The sequence below is a fragment of the Neophocaena asiaeorientalis genome, unplaced genomic scaffold, assembly GCF_003031525.2.
Source record: "Neophocaena asiaeorientalis asiaeorientalis breed wild unplaced genomic scaffold, Neophocaena_asiaeorientalis_V1.1 scaffold606, whole genome shotgun sequence".
Taxonomy (NCBI): domain Eukaryota; kingdom Metazoa; phylum Chordata; class Mammalia; order Artiodactyla; family Phocoenidae; genus Neophocaena; species Neophocaena asiaeorientalis.
In genome coordinates, this window is record NW_020173687.1 from 4387531 (window position 1) to 4410859 (window position 23329).

General features: G+C 59.9%; 1 protein-coding gene across 3 annotated transcripts in view; it reads right to left on the reverse strand.

Moving 5' to 3' along the window:
* Positions 1-6492: 6492 nt before the first annotated feature.
* The window catches only part of NPEPL1 (aminopeptidase like 1), an 18968-nt gene continuing 2131 nt past the window's right edge, over positions 6493-23329 (reverse strand). For 2 of the 3 annotated variants that reach the window (XM_024750437.1, XM_024750436.1), the window contains 9 exons: positions 20322-20411; positions 19790-19871; positions 18135-18277; positions 11671-11748; positions 9422-9522; positions 8596-8719; positions 8097-8273; positions 7739-7849; positions 6493-7218 (listed from right to left, as the gene is read on the reverse strand). In XM_024750437.1, coding sequence (XP_024606205.1) covers positions 7060-7218; positions 7739-7849; positions 8097-8273; positions 8596-8719; positions 9422-9522; positions 11671-11748; positions 18135-18277; positions 19790-19871; positions 20322-20411 — 1065 coding nt within the window. In that variant the 3' untranslated portion in view covers positions 6493-7059. The remainder of the gene's footprint in view (positions 7219-7738; positions 7850-8096; positions 8274-8595; positions 8720-9421; positions 9523-11670; positions 11749-18134; positions 18278-19789; positions 19872-20321; positions 20412-23329) is intronic. The other variant, XM_024750438.1, reaches the window with a different exon arrangement.

Below are 23329 nucleotides of genomic sequence, written 5' to 3' on the forward strand. Positions count from 1 at the left end.
ATTGGGTTCCTCCGGGCTGTGATGCAGCCAAGAGGCCTCTGGGCCGTCAGCTGGGGCAACTGGGCAGGCAGCTCATCGCATTTGCTTCCTTTCTCTCTGGGATAACCCTCTCATGCTGCCTGTTTTCTAGTGTCTGAAAAGCATTGCATTCTATATGTTTGTCTGGTTTTCTCACTTGCTTAAGGCAGGAGGTAACTCCAGTTCCACCCCTCCAACCTGGCTGGAAATGGAGGTCAGACCCAGCCCTCGGGAGGTGTTAAATACTGGTTTTTTGCTTCTTTCCCGGCAGAACACCCCCTCCCCCAACCCCGCAACTGCATCACCATGGCCGTCGCCTGCTGGGCAGCCCAGAGCTCCTCTCTAACACATCCACCCGTAAGACTGTGGCTTTCTGGTGGAATTCCTGCCACCCCAAGGCTCCAACAACTTTCTACTGTTGTCACTCTCCAGTTTCTTCAAATTGTTGTCTTTCCTATTTGATAAGAGTTTAGCCTTGCCCGCCATGGGTCTTTCATGACCACTGACACCGTTTGGACCCTCTCAAGGTGGACGTTTTTAACTGATGGCTTAAGGGCAGCTGATTAGGTCACTGGGGCCAGGTCATGTGACCGGGAAATGGCAGGGGCAGTGCAGGCAGGGCCGCAAAACCTGTCCCACTCGTGCCCTGCGGGGGGACAGGAACGTGACGTCCACGACTGCAGAGGTGGCGATCAGCTTTTAGGGCCATACACCTGGGAACCGTAGCCCCTAGGATGCTGGCTCTCACCGGCCCTCCTTAAACCTGGCCTCCACAGCAACTCGGTTGATCCCAGCCAACACTGGGTGTCGACGTGGGTTCCCTTCTGCGCATGGGAGGCGGGGGGCAGGCTTCTGGTGACCTGCAGCCAGAGGGCTCTCTTGAAGGTGTCAATTCAACCTGCCTCTCACCTGCACAAAACACCTCCACGGCTCCCCTCGCTCTTCGAATAAAAACTCCGCTCCCGCCCGTGGCCCACGAGGCTGTGCCTGCCCATCACACTCCCCCCTACCCTCTTCCCCACACCCCTCTCTCCCTTCCAGCCTCGCTGGCCTCCTTCCCGCTCCGCCAGCTTGTCACGGCCTTTCCCACCACAGGGCCTTTGCACACGTGGTTCCCTCTGCCGGAAATGATTTCTTCCATCTTCTGCATCATTTAATACTCACTCATCCTTGCAATCTCAGCTCAGATAGCACTTCCCCAACTAGCCCTCTCCCCAGGGCCCCCTCTTAGAGCCGGGCCGTCCCCTCTGCTGTAACTGTCGTCTGTGGGCTGTTTATTTATAGCCCATTTCCTTGCCAGAGCTGGGGAGGAAATGGGGCTGCCTTGTCTTCCATCCACAGGAGGAAACGGCGCCTTCCTCGGGGGGGCCCCAGCAGGCTGGTGGGTCTGTGCTTTGCCAGGCCCTTGCAACCCTGGCTGACGACTTGCCTACACACACAAAAGAGCCCTCGACAGGAGAGAGAGGCATGGAGGGCCCCCGCCCTGCACGCGGCACCTTCTCCAGGTTCCCAGGACAGCTGGCAGGAGGGAGTGCAGGGCGTTTGCCTTCCGTGCTGTCTTCTTGGCTCGGGCGCAGACGATGGCAGCTCCCACGTGTAATGGGGTCCCTCTGCCGTGACGACTCTCCTCGTGCAAGGTGGCCAGGCACATCCTGTTGTCATAACACCAGGAAACCCTGATTTCGGAGACCTGCTGTACCTCCACCTGGAGCACCCCTTCCCTCCCCACCTTCAGACGGGGAAACCGAGGCTTGGGGGCCGGTGAGGGGCCGGGACAGGCTGGCCGTGTCCACCGTCCTCCTGTGCTGAGCGCCCGCCTTGGGCAACTTCACAGCAGCCTCTGGGTGCTGGGAGCACAAGGACCACAAGCCTGATGCCCGCTGGCCTCTTAGGCCTTAAATGATGCTCAGGTGCGCCGGCCCAGGTGCAATTCCAGGGCTGAGTGAGGCCCGGGTGGAGGAAGGGCGCACAGAGGGCAGAGGGCAGAGGGGGGATGCTGCCTGGTGAAGACCCCAGACTCCCCAGTGGCAGGATCCTTTGTCACCCTTTCCTCCGGCTTCGGGGACTGAGGGGCCCCAGGTGAACACAAGGGTCATTCAGCCCATCTTAGCAGGGAGCCCTGGCAGCCAGGTGGGAGGGAAGCTGCCCCATGCCCCTGGCTGGTTTGTTTCTCAGCATCGTGTCTCCTTTCCCTCCACCCTCAGGAATGTGTCTCTGGTCAGGACCGTGGAGGCATCCGGCAAACACACGGGGTGTTACACAGACGCGGAGACACGGGGCAGCTGGTCCAAAGGCTCAGCCTCGCCAGGAGCGAGCCCGTGTAAGTGTCCCCTCTGCGCGCCGGGCACGGGCGGGGCGGCAGTGTGCGGGCTTTTCCTTGTTGAGGCAGCGCTTTCCCAGGCGCATGGTGTCCCTAGGACACAGGTAACCGGCTAACCGGCTCCAGCTCTCAAGCCACAAAACAGGCAGGGCTGGGGTTTGAACCCAGTTCTGCCGGCCCGGAGCCCGTGAGCAGCACACTCAGCGTCCGGCCTCTCAGATCACAGGAGGCCAGAGGGTCCAGGGCCACTTGACAGATGGGGAAACTGAGGCCCAGAGCCCGGGGCCGCACGCGGAGCTCCGGGGGCATTTGGCCAGTGACGGGCCCTGTGAACTGGCCGCTTCTGTCTGGCCAGCCTCGGCCTTGAGCATCTGTGGACTCACCTCCTTCTTCCATGGACGGGTGCCTACCGCGAGGGCTGCCAAAGGTCAGAGGGCTCTGGACGGAAGGCGGAAATCATGCAGCAAGAGCCCGGCCCCCTGGGCTTGAATCTCCCGCCTGCCTGACACACGCACGCGCGTGCGCACACACACTGGCTTCCGTGCCCCGGGGCGGGAATGAGATAATGTGCCCTGAACGAGGCAAATTGCTTACAAGATGCTATTCTATTAGTTGCTAATGACATCTCCATGGTTGGTACAAGAAAGCGAGTGTCTGAGGTGGGCTTGAGGGCCGCTTCCGGCCTGCGAGCCGCCTACAGCTTGGGCCCCCTGGGTGCCGGGGGCAGACCACCTCCGGCTTCCCACAGGCCAGCTCTGGCTCCCCAGCTAGAAGCTGGCCCCCCAGGGCTGCAGGCTGGGAAGGACCCCATGAGAGGAGTGCGTGTCTCACGGGTGCATACAGGTGGCGCTTAATAAAGATCGCTGGCCGAGGAAGCCGCCTTCAGGCCATCCCCACGCTGGACCAAACACGCTCGCGGCCGAGGAAGCCGCCTTCAGGCCATCCCCACGCTGGACCAAACACGCTCGCGGACGCCACAGAAACTCAGCCAACCCATTAGAAGGAAGGGACAGTCAGGCATCTCAAGGGCGGCCACGGTCACGGAGTTGGGGAGACTTTCTAAGCTGACTCGGGGAGGGGGCGGGGGGGTCTGAGCCCCGCAGAGTTTCTCACGCAGCCAATAGGAACTCATGGTTTCAGACGGAGGCCCCTCGTGTTTGAACTATGCTAAATGCAGGTGACTGTGAAGCGGGGCCTCTGGATTCTTGTCTCTTTGATTTCCTGACCGAAGAATCCTCCCTGGACTCATCCCCAAGGCTCACAGGACCAGAGAGAGGCCCACCGGCTGGAAGTTGATAAGGGCCCGTCCCGCCCTCACATCCCTGCCCCCGGCCTCAGATGGCGCTGCTGGGGCAGACAGGGGGTTGGCGGGGCAGGATGGCACAAGGCAGCCCCCTGCCCCCGGGCCCTACCCGGGGGCCTAAGGCCCCACGAGCCCGCCTGGCTCGGGCGCAGGGCTGAGCGAGCCGCTCGCAGGCTGACACTGTCTCTCACGTGCGTGGTGCCTGGTACTTTTCCAAGGGCTTTTAAACGCATTATCTTGCTGGAGACTCATTTGAGGCGAGGCCCCGAAGCCAACTGGAGAACAGCTAATTTACTGAATCCCAAATGGAGAGGAAGCAGAAGGCGGCGTGTGTTTTTGCTGAATCTCAAACCAAAGCAACCTTTTGTTAAAGAACAAACAAATAAACAAACTGCTGAGCATCAATTTGCCAGGGAACAGTGTGAACAGAGGCTCTGGGCAGGGCGTCCTGCAGCAGATGCCAACCCAGCCAACGTGGACTGGGGGAGGGGGCTGGTGGGGTCGCGTGGATGTGCTCCCGGGGGCCCCGAGAGCTCTTAGGGGTGCATCAGTGTGCACCAGGGGACAAGGTTGAGCCTTCCAGGGAGACCACAACTACCGGCCCATCGGGAGGTACTGCCAGGGGCCGGCTGGGGAAGGGGCCTCCGGGGGGGGGGTCCCTGAACAAGGCAGGAAAATGGGGTGCATTTTGGGTGCAGGGCCAGGCTGCATGGCGTATGGGGAGAGCCGGAGAGCGTTAGAGGTTTCGTTCCCCTGAACGTCCGTCTCGGGCCCATCCGAGGCGAGCTCCCTGAGCCGGTCACCTTGGGTGACGCTGGGTCTCCCCGAGCCTGCGGACGCCCCAGGGCCTGATGCTGTGTCTCCTGCACAGCCCACCCCACAGGTCCTGGGCCTTGGACCGCCTGGCAGAAGTCCGCAACGCCACAGTCCGGCTGCAGCAGCTGAGGCCGGCGGAGGCCCTCACAGCCAGCCCGGTGGCTGAGTGGCGGGGTGTCCAGGAGTGGCGGCCAGGCTGTGACCAGACCCGGGGCTGCGGCCAGGACATGGAGCTGGGCATCTTTCACGACCAAGTCAGCCCCCGGAGCCTGGACTTCCTGGCAGGATACGGGTAAGGCTCCCCCGGCTCTAAGAACCTGCCTCGTGCCCTGGGCTCTTCAGAACCTTCCGGTCCCTCCTCACCCTGCTCCCCAGAACTGCCCCGGGAGGGGGGGGGACACAAGCCCCTGTTCCCTTGGCCTCAGAAACATACCAAGACGGTGGTTTACTGTCTGTCACACAAGCCACTAGCAGAAAGGGACATTCCCACCGTCCTGTCCCTCATTCCTGTCTGCAGGGTAATAACGTGTGTCGCTCCACGGGTGCCCGTCACCCCGCCCTCCTGGAACCCCAGACCCACCCCCAGGAGGCCTCGGGGGCCGTGAGCGGCTAGCACTCGTGCCCCTATACAGCTGGGCTGAGTCGGGGGCCGTGACCCCTCTCCCGGGACAGCGGCGCTGACGGCTGCCCCCACCCAGCCTCGTCAGGCTCTACGTGTCGGTGGTGATGGTCGCGGCCAAGTTCATCCACGAGCACTTCCCCGGCATCGCCCGGTCCATCACGTACGACCAGCTGCCTGACGTGGTCCGCGTGCTCGGGCTCTGCGCTGCCGTCTTCCCGGTCCACGAGCTGGGCTGGAGCTGCAGCCGGAGCAGAAGCTGCTGGCCAGGCTCAGCTTCCTGCACCGCTCGCCCAAGACCACGATCAAGTGGACGCACCGGCGCCCGCCGGCCCCCAACCACCCTGTTGCCGGGGCTCCAGAGGGGCCATGGGAAGCAGCCGTCACGTCCTCAGGCCCTTTGGCCTCGAGAAGCAGGGTCTTTGCCTCAGCCCTGAGTCCCCCTGACGCCAAGCCCTTGCAGCTGCTCCCCAGCTGAGTCCCCGGGCCTGAGGCCGCCTTTGTACCCGCACAAGGGAGACTCAGTTCCTCCCCGGCTCCCTGACCCTGCAACCTGCAGCCTCTGCGGGGGTGCGGACAGTGCCAGCTGCCTGGGGGAGGAGCTGGGCCACCTCGGTGATCTCTGGCTCCTCCAGCGCTTCTCGGGGGAAGCTGGAGCGAGCTGCCTACTTCAAGACCATTAAGCGCGCTAATGACCCGTGGAGGCTCCTGGCCCCTCCGGCCCCTGCGCCTCCCTGAGCTCACAGCGTGGCCCGCCGAGCGCCCTGTGACCACTACTACTGCGACTTAACACGTGGGCCATGGTTTTCCCAGACGGGGCTGTGCCCACGGCAGGCAGTCATTAAATACGTGCTTGGGACCAAACCCAGAAAGAGTCACCTTGACTGTCAGGGCTCAGCCTGGGGACGAGTGTCCTGCAGCTACGTTCTCGCCCTCCTGTCCCCAGCAGAGGCGGCGTGGGCAGCCGCCTCCATGCCGGGTGGGGCCCGAGTCCCCGATCCCCTCCCCTGGGCCCGGGTCAGGGGTCTCCCTGAAACCTGGCCAGACTGGGCCCTTCAGCACCTAGGAACATGCCCGGGGGGGACCTTCACTGGAACCCGTACAACACTTGCCTCGTGATGTGCTCGGGGGGTCGGGACAGCCTTCCCTGCAAACCACAGGTCGTGGGAAAGCCCTAAGAGCCCGAGGAGTCTACACTCTGAACCCTCAGGTCCAAGATGGCCCAGGCTGTGTGCAGGCCTGGACCCGAGGGCCCCAGGGTGCTCATCTGTAAAAACGAGGTTGACAAGCTGCATCTCAAAGCCAGATGCTGGTTTGGGGGAAGGTGGTGGCATCCCGGAGCCTCAGGCCCACGGGCAGGCGTCAGGGTTGCTTTCTAAAACAGGCTGGAGAGAGAGTGAGACGGAGGCCGAGATGTGACGTGGTTCAGCCATATTTAATTCCACCCCCAGTGAATTCTAAGGAGCCAGAGTAGAGCTTCCGCTTGCTCCATAAAATTGGGTCCCCGAAGTAAGTCACCTCCATCCTTTCAAAGGGCAGGGCTGCCTGGAGGCAGCGGCAGCCCTGGCTGGAGCACGGGCCGGGGCTCTCTGTAATGTGGGTGCCACGCGCAGGGCCCGGGCTGGAGACTGGGCCACGGCACCCACCGTGGACACAAGGGCCGCGCGGCCCAGAGCGCCAGGGCCGTGCACGCATCCTGGGGCCCGGGGTCGTGCGGAGGCCCCAGCGGGGAGCGCGGTCTGCAGAAGCTGACGGCGAATCTAACAGAAACAAGCCCACTGCTGCCCGCACGTCCCTCCCCGGGGCCCCCGCCAGACCCTGGGCTGCCTCCTAAGCCTTGCAAGAAGGAGCCCTTTCCGTCACCACGACAACGAAAAACAAAACAAACCGAAGTTCATCTGAAGGTATAATCTTCCAATCGCTTACAATTAATCAGTGCAAAGTGAGGTAAAGAGCCCAGCGCCGCCGGGCGGGGCAGCCGCGTCACACGAGCCTGCGCTTCTTGGAGTCCCTCTCCGCATCCTCCTCCTGGACGTCCACCTCACAGCCTAGCGGGGACACCAGGTTCAGCAGAGGGTCCTCAGAGGCCCGGCCGAAGAGTGCCAGCAGGAGAGCCACACCGAAGCCCGTGGCCCGCTCACCCTGTGGGCGAGGGCAGTGGAAACACGTGCGGCCGGGCCACAGCCGCTCGGCGAACCGCGGCCGGGGTGTGGGTGGGGACTCCTGGCTCCCGGACCAGGGCGTCTGCCCCCCAGCATGCCCCACGGCCCCCTTCTCTGTCCCGCTACACTCCGGGCCGGTGGGCAACGGGCTGGTGGACACAGCCCTGGGCTCCCTGCCCCCAGCCCGTCTCCCTGGGGTGGGAAAGGGCGAGACCGAGGGCCCTGGGCCTCCTGCCGAGGACGGGTCGGCTGGGACGGACTCCACGCAGCAGCCACGCTGTTCCCAGGGATGAGGAGGCCAGAGGTCAGGGGGACCACAGCTGGCCGTGTGACCCTCACACACAATGTTTCCGATGAGCTCAGCCTGCAGCTTTGGAGCCAGAGAGGGGCTCTGGACGCAAGAGAGGGTGAGGACGGGCCGGGGAGGGGAGCAGAGCGGCCGGCCGGCCGAGCGAGTCCTAACGGGGGGAGGCGGGGGCACCCCCGGGGCCTGGACTCACGGCGTGCACGGGCGCAGCGATGTCCAGGTGGACCCAGACCCCGGGCCAGTCGAAGCCGATGTGCGAGGCGATGAAAAGGCCGGCGCAGGAGCTGGGGCCGTTGTCCCGGTCCTGGGGCAGGAGGACGGCCGTGACCCTTCGGCACCCGCTCCACCCCACCGTCCGCAGCGAGCGCGCGGGGGGCAGCAGACAGTGACCCCGAGGGCCGTGCCCGTGGCTACGGGCTCTGCCTTCACACCGGGCGAGGGGGCGCCGGAGGCAGAGCCCGAATCTGGGGCCTCGTGGGGGGTACCCTGCCCTGCCCTGCTGCTGCTTCTCGGGGTCGCTCTGACCCTGCTCCGCCCTGCTCCACACCTACCGCCACTGAGTTCTTCATGTCTGCCACGGCCGAGGTGAACTCGCTGAAGTGCAGCTCCGGGCAGTAGACGAGTGGGTGCACCAGGTCCCCGCACTGCCGCCCGGCCTTCATGCAGGCCGCCTCCCACTCGGCACTGTTGGTGAGCACTGCCGCGTGGTACTTGCCCGTGGCGATGCCCTGGGGACGTGGGGAGAGATGGAGAGAGCCGGCGGGGAGGGTATCCAGGTCGGGGTGGCGGGGAACACCCAGGACAGAAGAGGGGCCAACAGAAAGTGAGGCAGCAAGACAGCGAGAGAGGCCTGAGCGCGGCCACCTGGGGGACGGTCCCTGTCCTGCCCTGACGTTCCCGCTGTGGTCCTCGGGCCCTGCGCGCCTGCACCCCCACGGAGCCCCGTGGGCCAGCTCCGGCCCCTTACGAAGATGAAGGGACAGCAGACCCCGCCCCTCTCAGAGTCAAGGTGGCCTCCGGCTCCTCGGGGGCCGCTGCTGAGGGCCCCACCTGAGCTCCAGTCAGTGTGGCGATGTCCAGGATGATGTCAGCGCCCAGGTCCTTGCACGCGTAGGACACGCCATCTGCCAGCACCAGCCTGCCCTCGGCGTCCGTGTTGTTGATTTCCACGGTCCTAGGTGCAGCCGAGACCCCACTGAGAGCCCCTCCTTCCTGTCCCCGACAGAAAGGCAGCGCCAGGGCCACGAGCAAGGGGGTCCGGAGCGATGCCCGCCCCTCCCCCGCTCCCGTGCCTCCGTTTCCTCATCTGTCAGATGGGAGAACAAGTGAGGGGAGGCGGCGCCTCTCGGGGTCACCCTGGGGACAGGCGCCCGTGGGAGGGCTGGGCGGGCGAGCGGACTCCGCTATTCTGAACCCTGGGCCACCTGCTCTGCCAGAGGCTGCCTGCTGTGACTTTCGAGTGTCTCCTCCTGCAGCTGAGAAGAAGTAGCCCAAGGGCTGATCTCAGGGAGGAGATGCAGGGAGGGCCCCCCAGCTGGGGGTCTGGGGGTGCAGGCTTCAGACACCCGAAGGACAGTAAGCCAAAAGGTCGGCAAGGGCCTGTCCCCCTAAGGCAGGGTGGGTCCCAAGCCCCTGCGGGGTGCCCGACACCTCGCGCAGCGACACGGCCACGCTCGCGGCCACCCTGGGACCAAGCGGCTGCTGCCCAGGGGCTCCTGACACAGGGCGTCCTCCCCGCTGCGTCTGGCCCTGGCCGGGGTGAGCTGGGCGTGGCCAGGGCTGCCTGCCGGGTCTTGGGAAGGGCCACGAGTTCCACCAACAGAGACAACGTGAGGGGGGCAGGCACCGTGAGGTGGGTGGGCGGGGTCGGCCTTACTTTCCTGAGTACAGCAGGTGAATGTCGTCCGGCCTCGTGGCGCTGGGTCCCACCGAGTTCTCAGCCAAGCAGAACACGGCATGGAGGGTGTCTCTGAAACCCTGTAGGGACAAGGGCGGAGGCTCCAGGTACAGTCTGGGGGTGCCGGCAGTGGGGGAAGGATGGGCCGGAATTCCCCTCTGACCCACCAGGACAGCGACAGACAAGACAGACAGGCAGACAGGAGTCCAGGGAGCGGCGAGCACAGCCTCCGGCGCTCCCCGCGGTCCTGGCGGCGGGCCCTAGACCAGGGGTCCGCCACCAAAGTCCGTGCAATGCAGCGTTAAGCCCGGAGCGGGGCTGTGCGGCCGGGTTTGAGTCCCAGCCCGGCCGCTCCCCAGGGGCCTCGCTCAGCCCTTGTCTCCCGCCCACACAGGGTGGCCAGCGGTCACGGGCCCTCACCACACAAACCTGCCGACCTGCGGGCTTCTGAGGTTGGCCTTTTGTCTCTGGTGTTTCCTTGTGCCTACCCTCAGGTCATGTGTGCTGTCCCTGCCCGGTGGAGTCCACGGGGACACAGTGACCCCCGCCCCCGTGTCCCACCACAGAAGCCGTTGCGTGGACTCACCTCCTCGCTCCCATTCTCACCACGCTCACCTCTGGTTTTAGCATCTGTTGGTCGTTCTCACCTGAGACAATTACTACACTGCTGTTTGCCACATGGTGGTTTTCTATTTCTGTCACTGGTACAGTAAGCAACCGGGATTCTGCTGTGAACAGACGACTATGCCTGCCCGTGTGACGTGGGGACACTTATTCTATTCTGTGGGTTACGATCCGTCTCCGTCGTTAAGCGTTTCGAGGCTCATATTGAGGCCCGCTCCTTTCCTTACAAAACCAGCTACAAGCGGAGCCTCCAGGCTTCGGCCCCTGTGGGGTGGGGACCCTCAGCACCCCACGGCAGCACCCTTGGCGGTGGAGGGTCCAGAGGGTCCCGAGACCACTCACGGCCGCCAGCTGATGAACCGGCGTTAATTGCCAAGCAGCTCCCTGCACACAGGACGGGTCTACCTGCTGGGGCGCCTCCCGGCCGGCTTGTCCGGATGCCAGGACAGACCCTGCGCGGGCAGTCACCCGGGCCCCTCAGCAAAGACTCCGGGCAGCGCGGCCACGTGAGCGCTCCAGACACTCCCCACGAGCTGACAACAAGCAGCGGCCGCCCGCAGCTGGGCCTTTCCCCTCGCATCCCTGTGGAGCTCATCCACCGAGGGGGCGGGCCCGGCTCAGCCTGCAGGGCCCCAGGTGGGCAGGTGAGCTGGGTGTGGCCCCCAGGCCGGGCCTGCGTGTGCCGAGCAGGGCGAGGGGACGAGGGCCAAGACCCCCTCCCCACCCCACCCCTGGCTCCGCAGAGTGGGGGGCACGCGCTGCTCCTTGGGGGTCGGTGCCGTGGCTGCAGCTCTCCCTCCTAGGGAGGACCCCCGGCACCGTCGGGATGCAGGCCGAGCCCTCCTTCCTCCCGGACTTCCTGCTCCCCTCTCGGGGGCAGAAACTATTTGCCAAAATCTTTTCACTGGACGTCCACCCATGGGAGCCACACTGCCCAGGTGGCCCCTGTCTGTGGGGAAGGAGAGCTTGTATCTGGTGACACGAAGGGCTGGGCTTCTCAGAAGCGCCCGAAGGAGCCACACTGAGAGGTAAGTGGCCCTGGACAGCCGGTGTGCGCCCACCCTCCTTTGCTGGATAAACACCCTCTACAACTCCAAACGCCGGGGAGCAGCCACTGCTGCTGGCCCCCTCAACAGGGCTCCTCTGGCTCAGGAATCGGGTTCCAATCGTTGGGCTCCATGAGGCCTGGCGTGCCTGGGTGGGGAGTGCGGGGCCCTCCGGCTACCCTGGACGTCTGTGCTCAAAGTGGCCACCCAGGCTACTCCAGGGCTGACCCCGGGCCCCTTCCTCCAAACAGCACCCCGGCCCTCCCCAGACCCCGACCCTGAGCACCGGACCCCGAGTGAGGGCGGGCAGGCCGGGTGGGCAGTCTGCTCCACGGCACCCTTCCCGTTTCGGTCCGGACGGGCGAGGCTCTCAGAACTCAGCGGGGACCCGTGAAGCCAGACGCGCAGGCGAAGGTGACATGCTCGGGTGGAGGAGCCCGAGGGGCCCAGGGCTGGGGTGCAGAGGGAAAGGGGCCAGGGGGCTGCAGAGGCTCAGGAAGGACGCGGGGGGGCGCTCTGGGGAGAAGGGCCGCGAGGGGAGGATGGGGCCGCACCCACCTGCTTGACGGCGGCTCTGAAGGCCCCCAGCACGGCCGCGGCGCCCCCGCAGTCCCTTTTCATCCCTGGCATGGTGGTCTGTGGGTGGCACAGGGGGACGAGAGAGAGGTGAGTGGATGCTGACCCCCCAGCGCCAGGGCCCCCGCCGCAGCCCGTACATCAGGGCCCCGGAGGTGCAGGACCTGGTGCCCACAGAACCCAGGAAACGCCACTGGTCGCCTGGGGTCCCCTAGAAGCAATGGGAAGCAAGGGCTAAAGATGCCGGGGTGCCTCCGGCTCGAGCAGAGCTTTGGGAGTTACTGAAGGGAACTCTGCGAGGGGGGAGGGGGAGGGGGAGATGTCCAGAGCTGCCGGATTCGCTGTGACCTGGCTCCTGGCTAGGCCATGACCAAGTCCCCCTACCTTGACCGCCCCGTCCGGGTTAATGGGAGCTCTTCCCAAATGTCACCAGTCACTGTGACATCACCAATCCCACCCCCACCCTGAGGATACCTGCCACCCACCCCACCTGGCGTCTCTGGGGTGACGGGTCTAATGGGAGGATCACTGGAGACAAAGGCGCCCTCCGGCCACAGAGGCAACGTGATTTTCTTTAAGCGAGCTGAGAGCAGCTACACGTTTTTACATTCCATAGGTTCCCAACACTAACTGACAGGTTCGTATTTTAAATTAACAACAGGTCATCAGATGTAAGGATTTGGGATTGAAAGGTGCCAAGAGATTTTTCTGAACCCTTATTGGATTACGTGAGCCTAGAGTTTTAATGGAAAGTATCTTTAGATATAAACGGAGCTGCTTTTACAATTGAGTGAAAATGACTCAGCTAGTACTATTGAAAATAAGCCATCTACTTTGACCTAATCTGCAAGAAACCACAAGATTGTTTAAATGGAAAAACAGGGCCTCAGACCTAGAATCAAACCCCTTGCAAAATGGCCACACAGAAAATGGCTCAAGATGGTCACTGAAACCCCGTGATCCCCTGTCACGGGCAGAACAAATGTCCCACCAAAAATGCAGCTCAACTGACTGTGTCAGCTTCTCGGACCCCACCCCTCGTTCCTGTTTTTATAAGAGAAACGATTTCCATGGTAACGCCTTGGTCACTGGTAGGCTGACACTTGCGCCAATGGGGCAGGGGCAGTGATGGCTGGAGCCGTGGCCCGGGGCCCCACGGGAACTGGCGGTCACTGGATTCATTTCCCAGCCTTCCGGGAAATAAGGCACTGCTCATTTCACTCGAGTCTTCTTGCTGAAGCAGTAAATGATTAACTTTTCAAGATCTCAGCCGTGGAGAACAGCCGTTCCCAACACTGTCTGTGATGAGATGGAAGGTGCCGGGAAGGCCGTGCTCTCTCTCCCCGACGCCCGGCAGTCGGTCATCACGGTGGGTCGGCTGGAGCCCAAGTGGGAGCGGGCACTGAGTCTGTCCTGAGCTCAGCAAGCCTCTCTGTTCTTGCAAACACCATTGTACTTGGAGGAACCACTGACACGTGCTGGGGATCTAGACTCAGGTATCTGCAGACATTTTCTCAAAGACTATCAACGTGAACCTCGCACCTCCGGGAGGGCACCAGGCAGTGCTTGGTGCCAGTGGTAAAACTTGAGCTGCTAAGCAAAAATCAGAATTTTGGGAACTTGTATCTGCCTCCATGATGGCTTCCTAACACTCACCTTTTTACATGCAAAGACTATCAACGTGAACCTCGCACCTCCGGGAGGGCACCAGGCAGTGCTTGGTGCCAGTGGTAAAACTTGAGCTGCTAAGCAAAAATCAGAATTTTGGGAACTTGTATCTGCCTCCATGATGGCTTCCTAACACTCACCTTTTTACATGCGATAGATGGTGATATTAACGAATATGGTTTTTAAAAATATTATATAATGAAATGTGTCCAAATCTGGAGGTTCCACATAACTCTGTGAACAATATTTTCCAAATGACCCACATCACGTGTGGTATTATAAAATCATACATTCAAAGTTCAAGACGGACCCCGCAGATTTCAACGTAGCAGAACACCAAAGCTCACAGACATGGTTTCAGATTCCACATCATAACTAACCTTTCAGAAGCTCCCACCTGTTGAGTTTTGGTGTAATAGCAAAGAAGAATGTCCTGAGTTACCTGAAGAGGGTACTAAAATGCTTCTCCCTTTTCTAACTACAAAAGGACTGAGGCCAGATTTTCTTTTTGTATTTCAACTAAAACAGATCACAACAGACTAAACGCAGATCACAGCTGTCTTCTATTAAGGCACACATTAAAGAGCTGCAAAAATGTAAAACACTGCCACTCCTCTCGGTAATTTTTTTTCGTTTTGGAAAATACAGTTCTTTTCATAAAACTGTATTATTTACAATGGTATGCAATGGGGTCATACTGTTATTTTTTAATGAATTAATAAATATCTTTAAAATTTCCCAGTTTTAATTTCTAGTAGGGTAAACACTAGCAGACATCACCCTTATAAACAAAATCTCTTTGGAATCAACACTTGGTAAGACTGGAAGGGGTCCTGAGTCTAACACACTCGAGGCCTGTTAATTCACGCTGATCCTGACTTGCCTTGAAAACCGGGGTTGTTCCTGCAAAACTGGGAGAGGGTGCCACCAGCAAAATGACTAATTTCCAGGAAGCCCTGCTTCTCACTCCCGCCCTCCAACAAGCCACCATCCAAATGAGCCTGAAATTCTGCCCCCCAGAACTCAGGGCAAGAGCCCCCATCAAGGGTGTGGGCGGGGAGCCAGCACCAGGTGCAGCTAGAGGGGCTCGCCATCGGCAGAGAATTTAAAATGGTAATAAACCGACTAGAAGTCAGTCTGCCTGTTGTCATCAGTGGAAAAATATTCCTCCTGCTGTTGGCTGAAGCGAGCCCTAATCACATGAATAAAAGCTTCAAATCCACCTGTGTTAACTCCTACAACACTGACTCCAGCAACACTGTCCTACACGGATACTCATCACTGCCGGTGGTGCAGACTCCGCGAGGTGCCCTGGTTCTGAGTCGGGCGGGCTCCGGAGGCGGCCGGCCGGTCAGCGTCCACGGCGCCTGCGATGGCGAGTTCCTGCCCTCGGATGGTGCGCTCGGAGTGAACCCCAGGGAGCAGCGAGCCTCTTTGCTGCCCTCAGTCTCGAGCTGGAGCCCAAGTGGGAGCGGGCACTGAGTCTGTCCTGAGCTCAGCAAGCCTCTCTGTTCTTGCAAACACCATTGTACTTGGAGGAACCACTGACACGTGCTGGGGATCTAGACTCAGGTATCTGCAGACATTTTCTCAAAGACTATCAACGTGAACCTCGCACCTCCGGGAGGGCACCAGGCAGTGCTTGGTGCCAGTGGTAAAACTTGAGCTGCTAAGCAAAAATCAGAATTTTGGGAACTTGTATCTGCCTCCATGATGGCTTCCTAACACTCACCTTTTTACATGAGATAGATGGTGATATTAACGAATATGGTTTTTAAAAATATTATATCATGAAATGTGTCCAAATCTGGAGGTTCCACATAACTCTGTGAACAATATTTTCCAAATGACCCACATCACGTGTGGTATTATAAAATCATACATTCAAAGTTCAAGACGGACCCCGCAGATTTCAACGTAGCAGAACACCAAAGCTCACAGACATGGTTTCAGATTCCACATCATAACTAACCTTTCAGAAGCTCCCACCTGTTGAGTTTTGGTGTAATAGCAAAGAAGAATGTCCTGAGTTACCTGAAGAGGGTACTAAAATGCTTCTCCCTTTTCTAACTACAAAAGGACTGAGGCCAGATTTTCTTTTTGTATTTCAACTAAAACAGATCACAACAGACTAAACGCAGATCACAGCTGTCTTCTATTAAGGCACACATTAAAGAGCTGCAAAAATGTAAAACACTGCCACTCCTCTCGGTAATTTTTTTTCGTTTTGGAAAATACAGTTCTTTTCATAAAACTGTATTATTTACAATGGTATGCAATGGGGTCATACTGTTATTTTTTAATGAATTAATAAATATCTTTAAAATTTCCCAGTTTTAATTTCTAGTAGGGTAAACACTAGCAGACATCACCCTTATAAACAAAATCTCTTTGGAATCAACACTTGGTAAGACTGGAAGGGGTCCTGAGTCTAACACACTCGAGGCCTGTTAATTCACGCTGATCCTGACTTGCCTTGAAAACCGGGGTTGTTCCTGCAAAACTGGGAGAGGGTGCCACCAGCAAAATGACTAATTTCCAGGAAGCCCTGCTTCTCACTCCCGCCCTCCAACAAGCCACCATCCAAATGAGCCTGAAATTCTGCCCCCCAGAACTCAGGGCAAGAGCCCCCATCAAGGGTGTGGGCGGGGAGCCAGCACCAGGTGCAGCTAGAGGGGCTCGCCATCGGCAGAGAATTTAAAATGGTAATAAACCGACTAGAAGTCAGTCTGCCTGTTGTCATCAGTGGAAAAATATTCCTCCTGCTGTTGGCTGAAGCGAGCCCTAATCACATGAATAAAAGCTTCAAATCCACCTGTGTTAACTCCTACAACACTGACTCCAGCAACACTGTCCTACACGGATACTCATCACTGCCGGTGGTGCAGACTCCGCGAGGTGCCCTGGTTCTGAGTCGGGCGGGCTCCGGAGGCGGCCGGCCGGTCAGCGTCCACGGCGCCTGCGATGGCGAGTTCCTGCCCTCGGATGGTGCGCTCGGAGTGAACCCCAGGGAGCAGCGAGCCTCTTTGCTGCCCTCAGTCTCGGGGAACCACTGGAGTCGTGGTGTTTAAAATGTTTTTACTCCACAGACGTCTGAAAGCTGCTGGACTTGATCTCCAAGGACCGGAGACATGGATGCTATACCAATTTGGGGAGTTTCTTGGGAAATGGGATTCTTAGCAGTCTCTGCCGAGGGACCCTACTGTTGGAGACTTTCCCTGAGTATTTGTGTATCAGTTGCTTCATGGGATAGAAACTCTTCAAAATTAAAGTGAATTGTGTTGTTTTGGATCAACTGTGAGTGAACACAGACTGACCAACCTGGTACCTCCGTCTAGTGAACACAAAGACGTGAAGATGACCAATTCTGATAAAGTCATTGACAAATCCCCAGAAGCTAAGGCCTGACGGCGGTGTCTGATGCTGGCATACATCACCACGAGAGAATAACGTGGAGGCGTCAGTTTTTTCCTATCAAAAATGACATTAATGCTATTTTCTTTTTTTTTTTTGGCCGCACCTCACACCATGCGGAACTTCCCTGAATAGGGATCAAACCTACGTCCCCGGAAGTGGAAGGTGGAGTCTTAACCACTGGACCACCAGGTAAGCCCACATTAATGCTGTTTAAAAGTGTTAATGGATGACTGTTTTATTTGTACTATAACATTCATTTTTAATTTTTTATTGGCGTGATAATATGTATGGAATTCAATAAAAGGGAATTCACTACTGGTGTTTGGTTTTTTTTAAACATACATTATTTGTTTCATTTCCCGATTAGTCCTGAAAGTAATTTTGTTGTTTAGAAGAGGAGGGATGTGAAAAAAAAAAGATCATCTACTCTAGGTACCAAATACAGAAGTGCAAAAAGGAGCAGCCCAAGCCCTACCCTGAACAGCAGCTGACCCTGGGGTGTGACGTCAGAGGAGCGACAGGGAGTGGCGGGACCGGCCGCCAGCCGGAGGAAGGAGGCGCACCCACAGGGGCAGCTGCCGCTTAGCTCCAGCAGGGCGCCCCCAGGTGCCAACGCACGACCAGCGCTGCCAGGTCCCCTGAGGTTACAAAAGGTAAGAGACCCAGTCCCGTGAGAATTCTTCCTGTTTTTAAATGCTGGTAACTAATTCGGATTTTAAAACACCATCTGGGCCAAGAGGACGCGTCTGAGAGCCACGAGGGCTGCCAGTCGTCAATGTCTTCCCTGCGCGAGCTTAGCTCGCGCTCAGCCGTCTAAAAGCTCCCTCTCCGGGATGGCTGACTCTCCTCTTCCAGTTTCCCCCTGGAGCCCAGCCCAGGCCTGGAGCACCTGCACGTGGGATGAGCAGATGAAGACACCTCTCCCCCTGCTCCTGGTGCAGGGCAGGCCCCTGGGCGTGAGAAGGGGCCGCCCTTAAGAGAGACTCTGGGACTTGCAGCCTCCCAGCAATGCTCCCAGGTGCCTGGCTCCTGGGCCCAAACTCCCCTCCCTTTAACCAGGACATCTGCTTTCCGAAGGTCTCGTGAGAACCACCACTAAGCATCCTCTTGGAGGACCTCAGACGGTCGTGGAGACGGTGGGCGTCTCCCCAGGCCCCTTCCTTCTTCTCCTCCAGATTTTCTTTTTCCTGCCTCCTGTCTGAAGTGTGGGCGTGAAATCGTCTGCCTCTCGGGGGACTGGGCCCCACGGCCTCCCCCATGGACGCCCCGACTCCGAGGCCCAGGAACCTTGCTCCTTCCTCCGACGCCTGAGAAGGGGCCCTCCCACCCGGCCCCGCCCGAGCCCCAGCCCCGCACCTCACCTTCCCCTTCATGCTGAGACCCCCGGTGTCATAGACGATGCCCTTGCCCACCCACGCGATGGTCTGGGTGGCTCCGTCCGGGGTGTGGCTGAGGACGGCTAGGGCTGGGGGGTGGAGGGCGGCCTTGCCCACACCGTAGATCCCTAGGGAAAGCACAGGACACGTCAGTGAGGCGCGGGCTGAAAAAAGTGGGGGAAGGGGAAGGTAAATGAGTTCACTGCCCTGGGACTGCAAAGGAATTCTGCACGAAGTACTGTGCGGCAAGCAAACCCGCTGAGAAAAAAAATATTGTACCATTCCCAGAAAGACGTGAACAGGACTGCAGAATGAACTGGGTTCTGGGTAATTCTGCAAGGCCGCTCCAGCCCCTGCTTGCCCTCCCTTCCCCGACCTCTCTGTGCACTCAGGAGGTACCTCCCTTTCCAACCTCGCTCCCACCACTGCCTCACTGCTGGTTCCTATGCCCTATCTTCTCAAGAAAACTGTGGCTTGCGGTGGGCACGGCCCATGCCTCACAGTCCCCCAGTAATCGGACTGCACAATGGCCGTAATAGCTGCCTGGCAAACTGCCACTCATCCTGCAAGACCCGCTGCCAACGCCACCTCCTCCGTGAAGCCTTCTGACTGAACGGCCTCTGCCTCCACTAACGTGTGCCCCCAGACTCCGCCTCTGGGCATTCACGATCGTGTGGATCCCCTCCCCGAAGTGTGGGCAGGACGGCATGTCTCAGTGCCTCCGGGAGTGGCAGAGATGACAAGACCACTTCCAAGATTAGGTGACAGAAGAAGACCTCGCCTCTATGTTGCTCTCTCTTGTCTCTTGTTCAGAGACCTTGCTCTGAGAGAAGTAGTTGCCACGCTGTAAGCTGCTCAAGGACAGGCCCACAAGACAAGGAACAGCCAGTGGGGCCTGGAGGCCTGCTGGCAGGGCCGTGAGTGAGCCCTGCTGGGAGCACACGGCCAGCCCCAGGGGGGGCCTTCAGATGACCGCGGCCTCGAGAGAGACGCTGGGCCGGACCCAGCCAAGCCACGCCCGATTCCCCCCCTACAGGACTGCAAGACAAGGGACACGTGTTGCTTTCGGCGGCTACCCTCTGGGGTAATTGGCTTTGCAGCCTCAGATAACAAAGACAGTGACCTTCCCAGCTCCTGTCCTAGTCACCGCACCTCAGTGCCTGGGAGTTGGGGGAGGACGGGCCTGGCAGTGAGGAAAGGCTCTCTGAGGAGGTGGCCAAGACGTGCAGGGTAAGACGGCCCCGTCGTGAGACTATCTCGGGGGAAAGCATCCCAGACAGAAAGGGCCGCGAGTGCAGGCCTTGATGTAGACGTGAACTTGTGTATTCGAGGAACAGAGAGGCCCTGCTGGGTGAGCCGGGGAGCCAGGACGGCAGCACGTGGGAGGCTGCAGAGGGAGTGGGTGGGGGAGGCCTTGGATCCTGAGGCTTCCAGGATCTGAATCAGAATCTGAATCGCTGCCTCCTCTCTCCCCCACAGATGGTCTGCTTCCCGGGGTCTGGCCTCGGGGCTGGACACGGGCTGGGTTCCTTCAGAGCGAAGCTTGGGACGACACACCATGCAGCCTGGTGCCCCCCTGCCACCCAGGTACCCCGGGCTGCTCCTGAGGCCAGGATCTGCGAGGACCAGCCCCCACCCACCTCCAAATCCTCTTGTCTTCAGCTCCTCGTCCCGGATAACGGTTGGGACGATCCCCAGTTCTTTTCCAACTTTCTTAATCTCCTGGATGGGTTCATGGAAAAAACAACAACACACAAACACGTGAAGACGGCTTAAATCAGGGTGAGGCCAGGGCCTGGGCCAGGGGTGAGCAGATGCCTCACGGTGGGAGAGGGATGGGCGGTGATGCCGTGGCTTTGACTGTTGGCTCTGAGCATGATTAAACCCAGGAGAGGCGGCTCCCCCTCCAAACTCTGCGATTTCCTGCAGCCCATGGCTGGAGTCCTGCTGAGGGGCCTTGGGGAGGAAGCTCTGTCCTCCCTCCACCCTCAGCTGAGGCCTGGGGGCCCCTCGGCTCTGGGTGGACGGCAGGACTCTGCCCGCAGCAGCCCGTGGCTTCCCCAGACGAGGTGCAGAGACTGTGGACCATCCCCCCGCAGCCCTGGGTTTCCTGACTCTCCTTGGGGTCTACCGACACCATCCCAGTCCTGGCAGGACCCCAGGGCTACGAACCTCGAGGAAGGTGTCTGTGTTCATCTCATTGCAGGGCGTGTCCACGATGCGGGCTGCCAGCCGCACGCCTTCTGTGGCGCTTGTTAAACACTAGGAGAAACAAAAGGCCGTCACTGGGGCCCTGGGACCAGGTGGAAGGCATCCCTCCTCATCCAATGGCCAGGGGCCCAGAGGTGTCAGAGGCACATGTCACCCGGGAGAGGTTGCAGGGCTGCCGCAAAAGTTTGTCCGTGACCCTCCAGCCGTCTACATAAAGTCCAACGCAGCTCCAGAATCACAGAGGAACCCTTCAAGTCTGGCATCCTGCCCGGCCTACAAGGGGCCCACCTTGCTTTCTAAACCTCATCTCCTGCTACGTACGCCCCTCATCCGGGTGGCAGGTGGCCCTCCTGCCTGCCTCTGAACACACATTATGTCTGGCCTCTGCCAACCCGCTACCCCCTTCTCAGGAGGAGGTGTTGCCCTCTGTTATGGACTGAATGTCCTGAAGCCCTGACCCTCAATGGGGTGGTATTAGGGGGTTTTAGGAGGTGATCAGGTTTCAACGAGGTCAGGAGGGTGGGGCCCCATGATGGGATAACTGCCCCTAAGAAGAGGACATAGCGTGCTTCCCTGGTGGCGCAGTGGTTAAGAACCCGCCTGCCAATGCAGTGGACATGGCTTCAAGCCCTGGTCCGGGAAGATCCCACGTGCCGCGGAGCAACTAAGCCCATGAGCCACAACTACTGAGCCTGCGCTCTAGAGCCCGCGAGCCACAACTACTGAGCCTGTGCTCTAGAGCCCGCGAGCCACAACTGCTGAAGCATGCGGGCCTAGAGCCCGTGCTCCACAACAAGAGAAGCCACCGCAACGAGAAGCCCACGCACCGCAACGAAGAGCGGCCCCCACTCACGGCAACTAGAGAAACCCCGCGCGCAGCAACGAAGACCCAATGAGGCGATAAATAAATAAATAAAACAAATAAATTTATAAAAAAAAAAAAAGAAGAGGACACAGCAAGAAGGTGGTGGTCTGAAAGACGGGAAGAGAGCCCTCACAGGACCCACCGTGATCCTGGACGTCCTAAACATGTGCTATTCAAGCCCCCCGTCTGTGGGCTGTTGTCATGGTGGCCTGAGCAGACCAAACGACTCCCCTTCTGTTGCCAAGATCCCAGCTACACTTTGAGGTACTTCTCAAAGGCCATATCCTCCAGGAGCTTCTCTGGATCCTCCCAATGGAGAAAAGGTCCCTGGGCCCGCTGGGGAGGTGTTTTTCTCACGTGGGCCCCATGTGAGTGTCACAGCCCCCCACCCTTTTTCCTGGTCGTCTGATGTGACACTGCTCTGGCCACAGGGCCAGGAGGGAAGGACACAGACAGACCGGCCTTGGGCACCGACCCAGTGCCCAAAGGGCAGCGGGAGCCTGCCACCGGCCACCACGGGAGGCACTGCAGACAGGGCACGGCGCACGCAGAGGTCATGCTCACCCCCTCTCCCCTCGGCTGTCCACGTAGCAGGAGATGAGGTTTAGAAAGCAAGGTGGGCCCCAAGCGTCAGCCCTGACGCTCGGCTTGCCCTCCTGCCCCACCTGGCCCTCCAGCACCCACCTCCAGGGCCTGGCTGCCTTTCCCTGGGCAGGAAAGAGGCAACATCAAGAGAGAGGCGCAGCGTGGGTCTGGCGGGGGTGAGGACGGCACCCCGTTCCTCACCGCCTCTTCCAGCGCCGCAGGGACCGGGAGGGCAGGCTCCGGGCCCACAACGGCAGCCCAGCCACCTCTCAGGCTGTCCCGAGGCAGTTAAACCCTGGAGCCTCAGAGGCAGAGACTTGACAGCTCAGATGCGAGATGTGCCGTGTAGCTCTCCCCCAGGAGGGTGAGGGTCTCTGTCTGTGGGGCACGTACTGTGTACCAGGCTCCACACTAGACTCTGAATTCAAAGATGTCCAAGGGACGCCGAGTCCAGCAGAGAGTCACAACACACCGTTCCATCAGATGCCACGGAGGAGGAGGGTAGGAGAGGCCACAGACACGGGGTCTAAGCGGTCCCCGTGGGGAGGAAAAGGCCAGCCGGGGTGTCAGAGACTCATGTGCTCACGGTCCAAGACAGAAGAGAAAGAGGGCTGACGGACGGTGGCCGCGGTCCAAGCCTGGCTCTACCCCATGCCGGCGTGGCCCGGTAAGTCCCTTAATACCTGTGAGGCTCAGTCTGCTCAACTCTAAAGTGGGGAGAGTTAACAGAACCCACTTCACCGGGCAGTTGTGAGAATTAAGTGTGGTGCATACGTGTGCTCGGAGCAGCGCCCGACACCTGACAGGCACGCACAAGGCGCTGGCCCCTGCCTGGCTGTGAGGCAGTGGGAAGCGGAACCAGAGGGGCGAGTCTGGAGGCAGCGAGGCCAGTTAGGAGGCTGCCGCCATGGTCCCAGAGAACAGTGGGGTGCAGGTGGGCAAAGTAGGTGGGATGTAGGGGCCAGGGAGACCCCTCATCACATACAAAGCCGGTGCGGGGACCATTACGCCCAGGACCAGGACCCTGCCCTCCGGGGGCTGGGGGACTCCGACCCCAGCGCAGGGCACGGAGGCTAAACTCAGATGCGTAATGTCCGGTGCAGATGGCTCTCGGCTGGCAAGAGGGTCTGGCAGTGTGGGAGAGGCCGGGCTAGCCAGGATGGCCAGGCCTCCCCGAGGAAGGGATGCGGGCAGAAGCCGGACTGAGACCAGGCAGAACCAGAGCCGGAGGGGCCCTGGAGAGGGACCCTGGGCAGGACTGGGCTTGGTGAGGCCGAGGGACAGCAGGAAGCCAGTCCCTGTGGCTGAGGGCAGGAGGAGAGGGGCTTGGAGGGGCTAGAGGGTGCTCAGGCCTCCAGCCCCAGCCCAGACCTCAGAAGGAACTCCCTGGAGCTGGAGGGAAGGAGTGATCGATCATTGGTGTCCAACTGCAGGCTGGAACCCAGGGGCACTGAAACCACCCAGAGAGGAGGGAGTGAGGCCAGAATGCTCCCACGGTTGGGGGGCGGGGGGGCGCCCA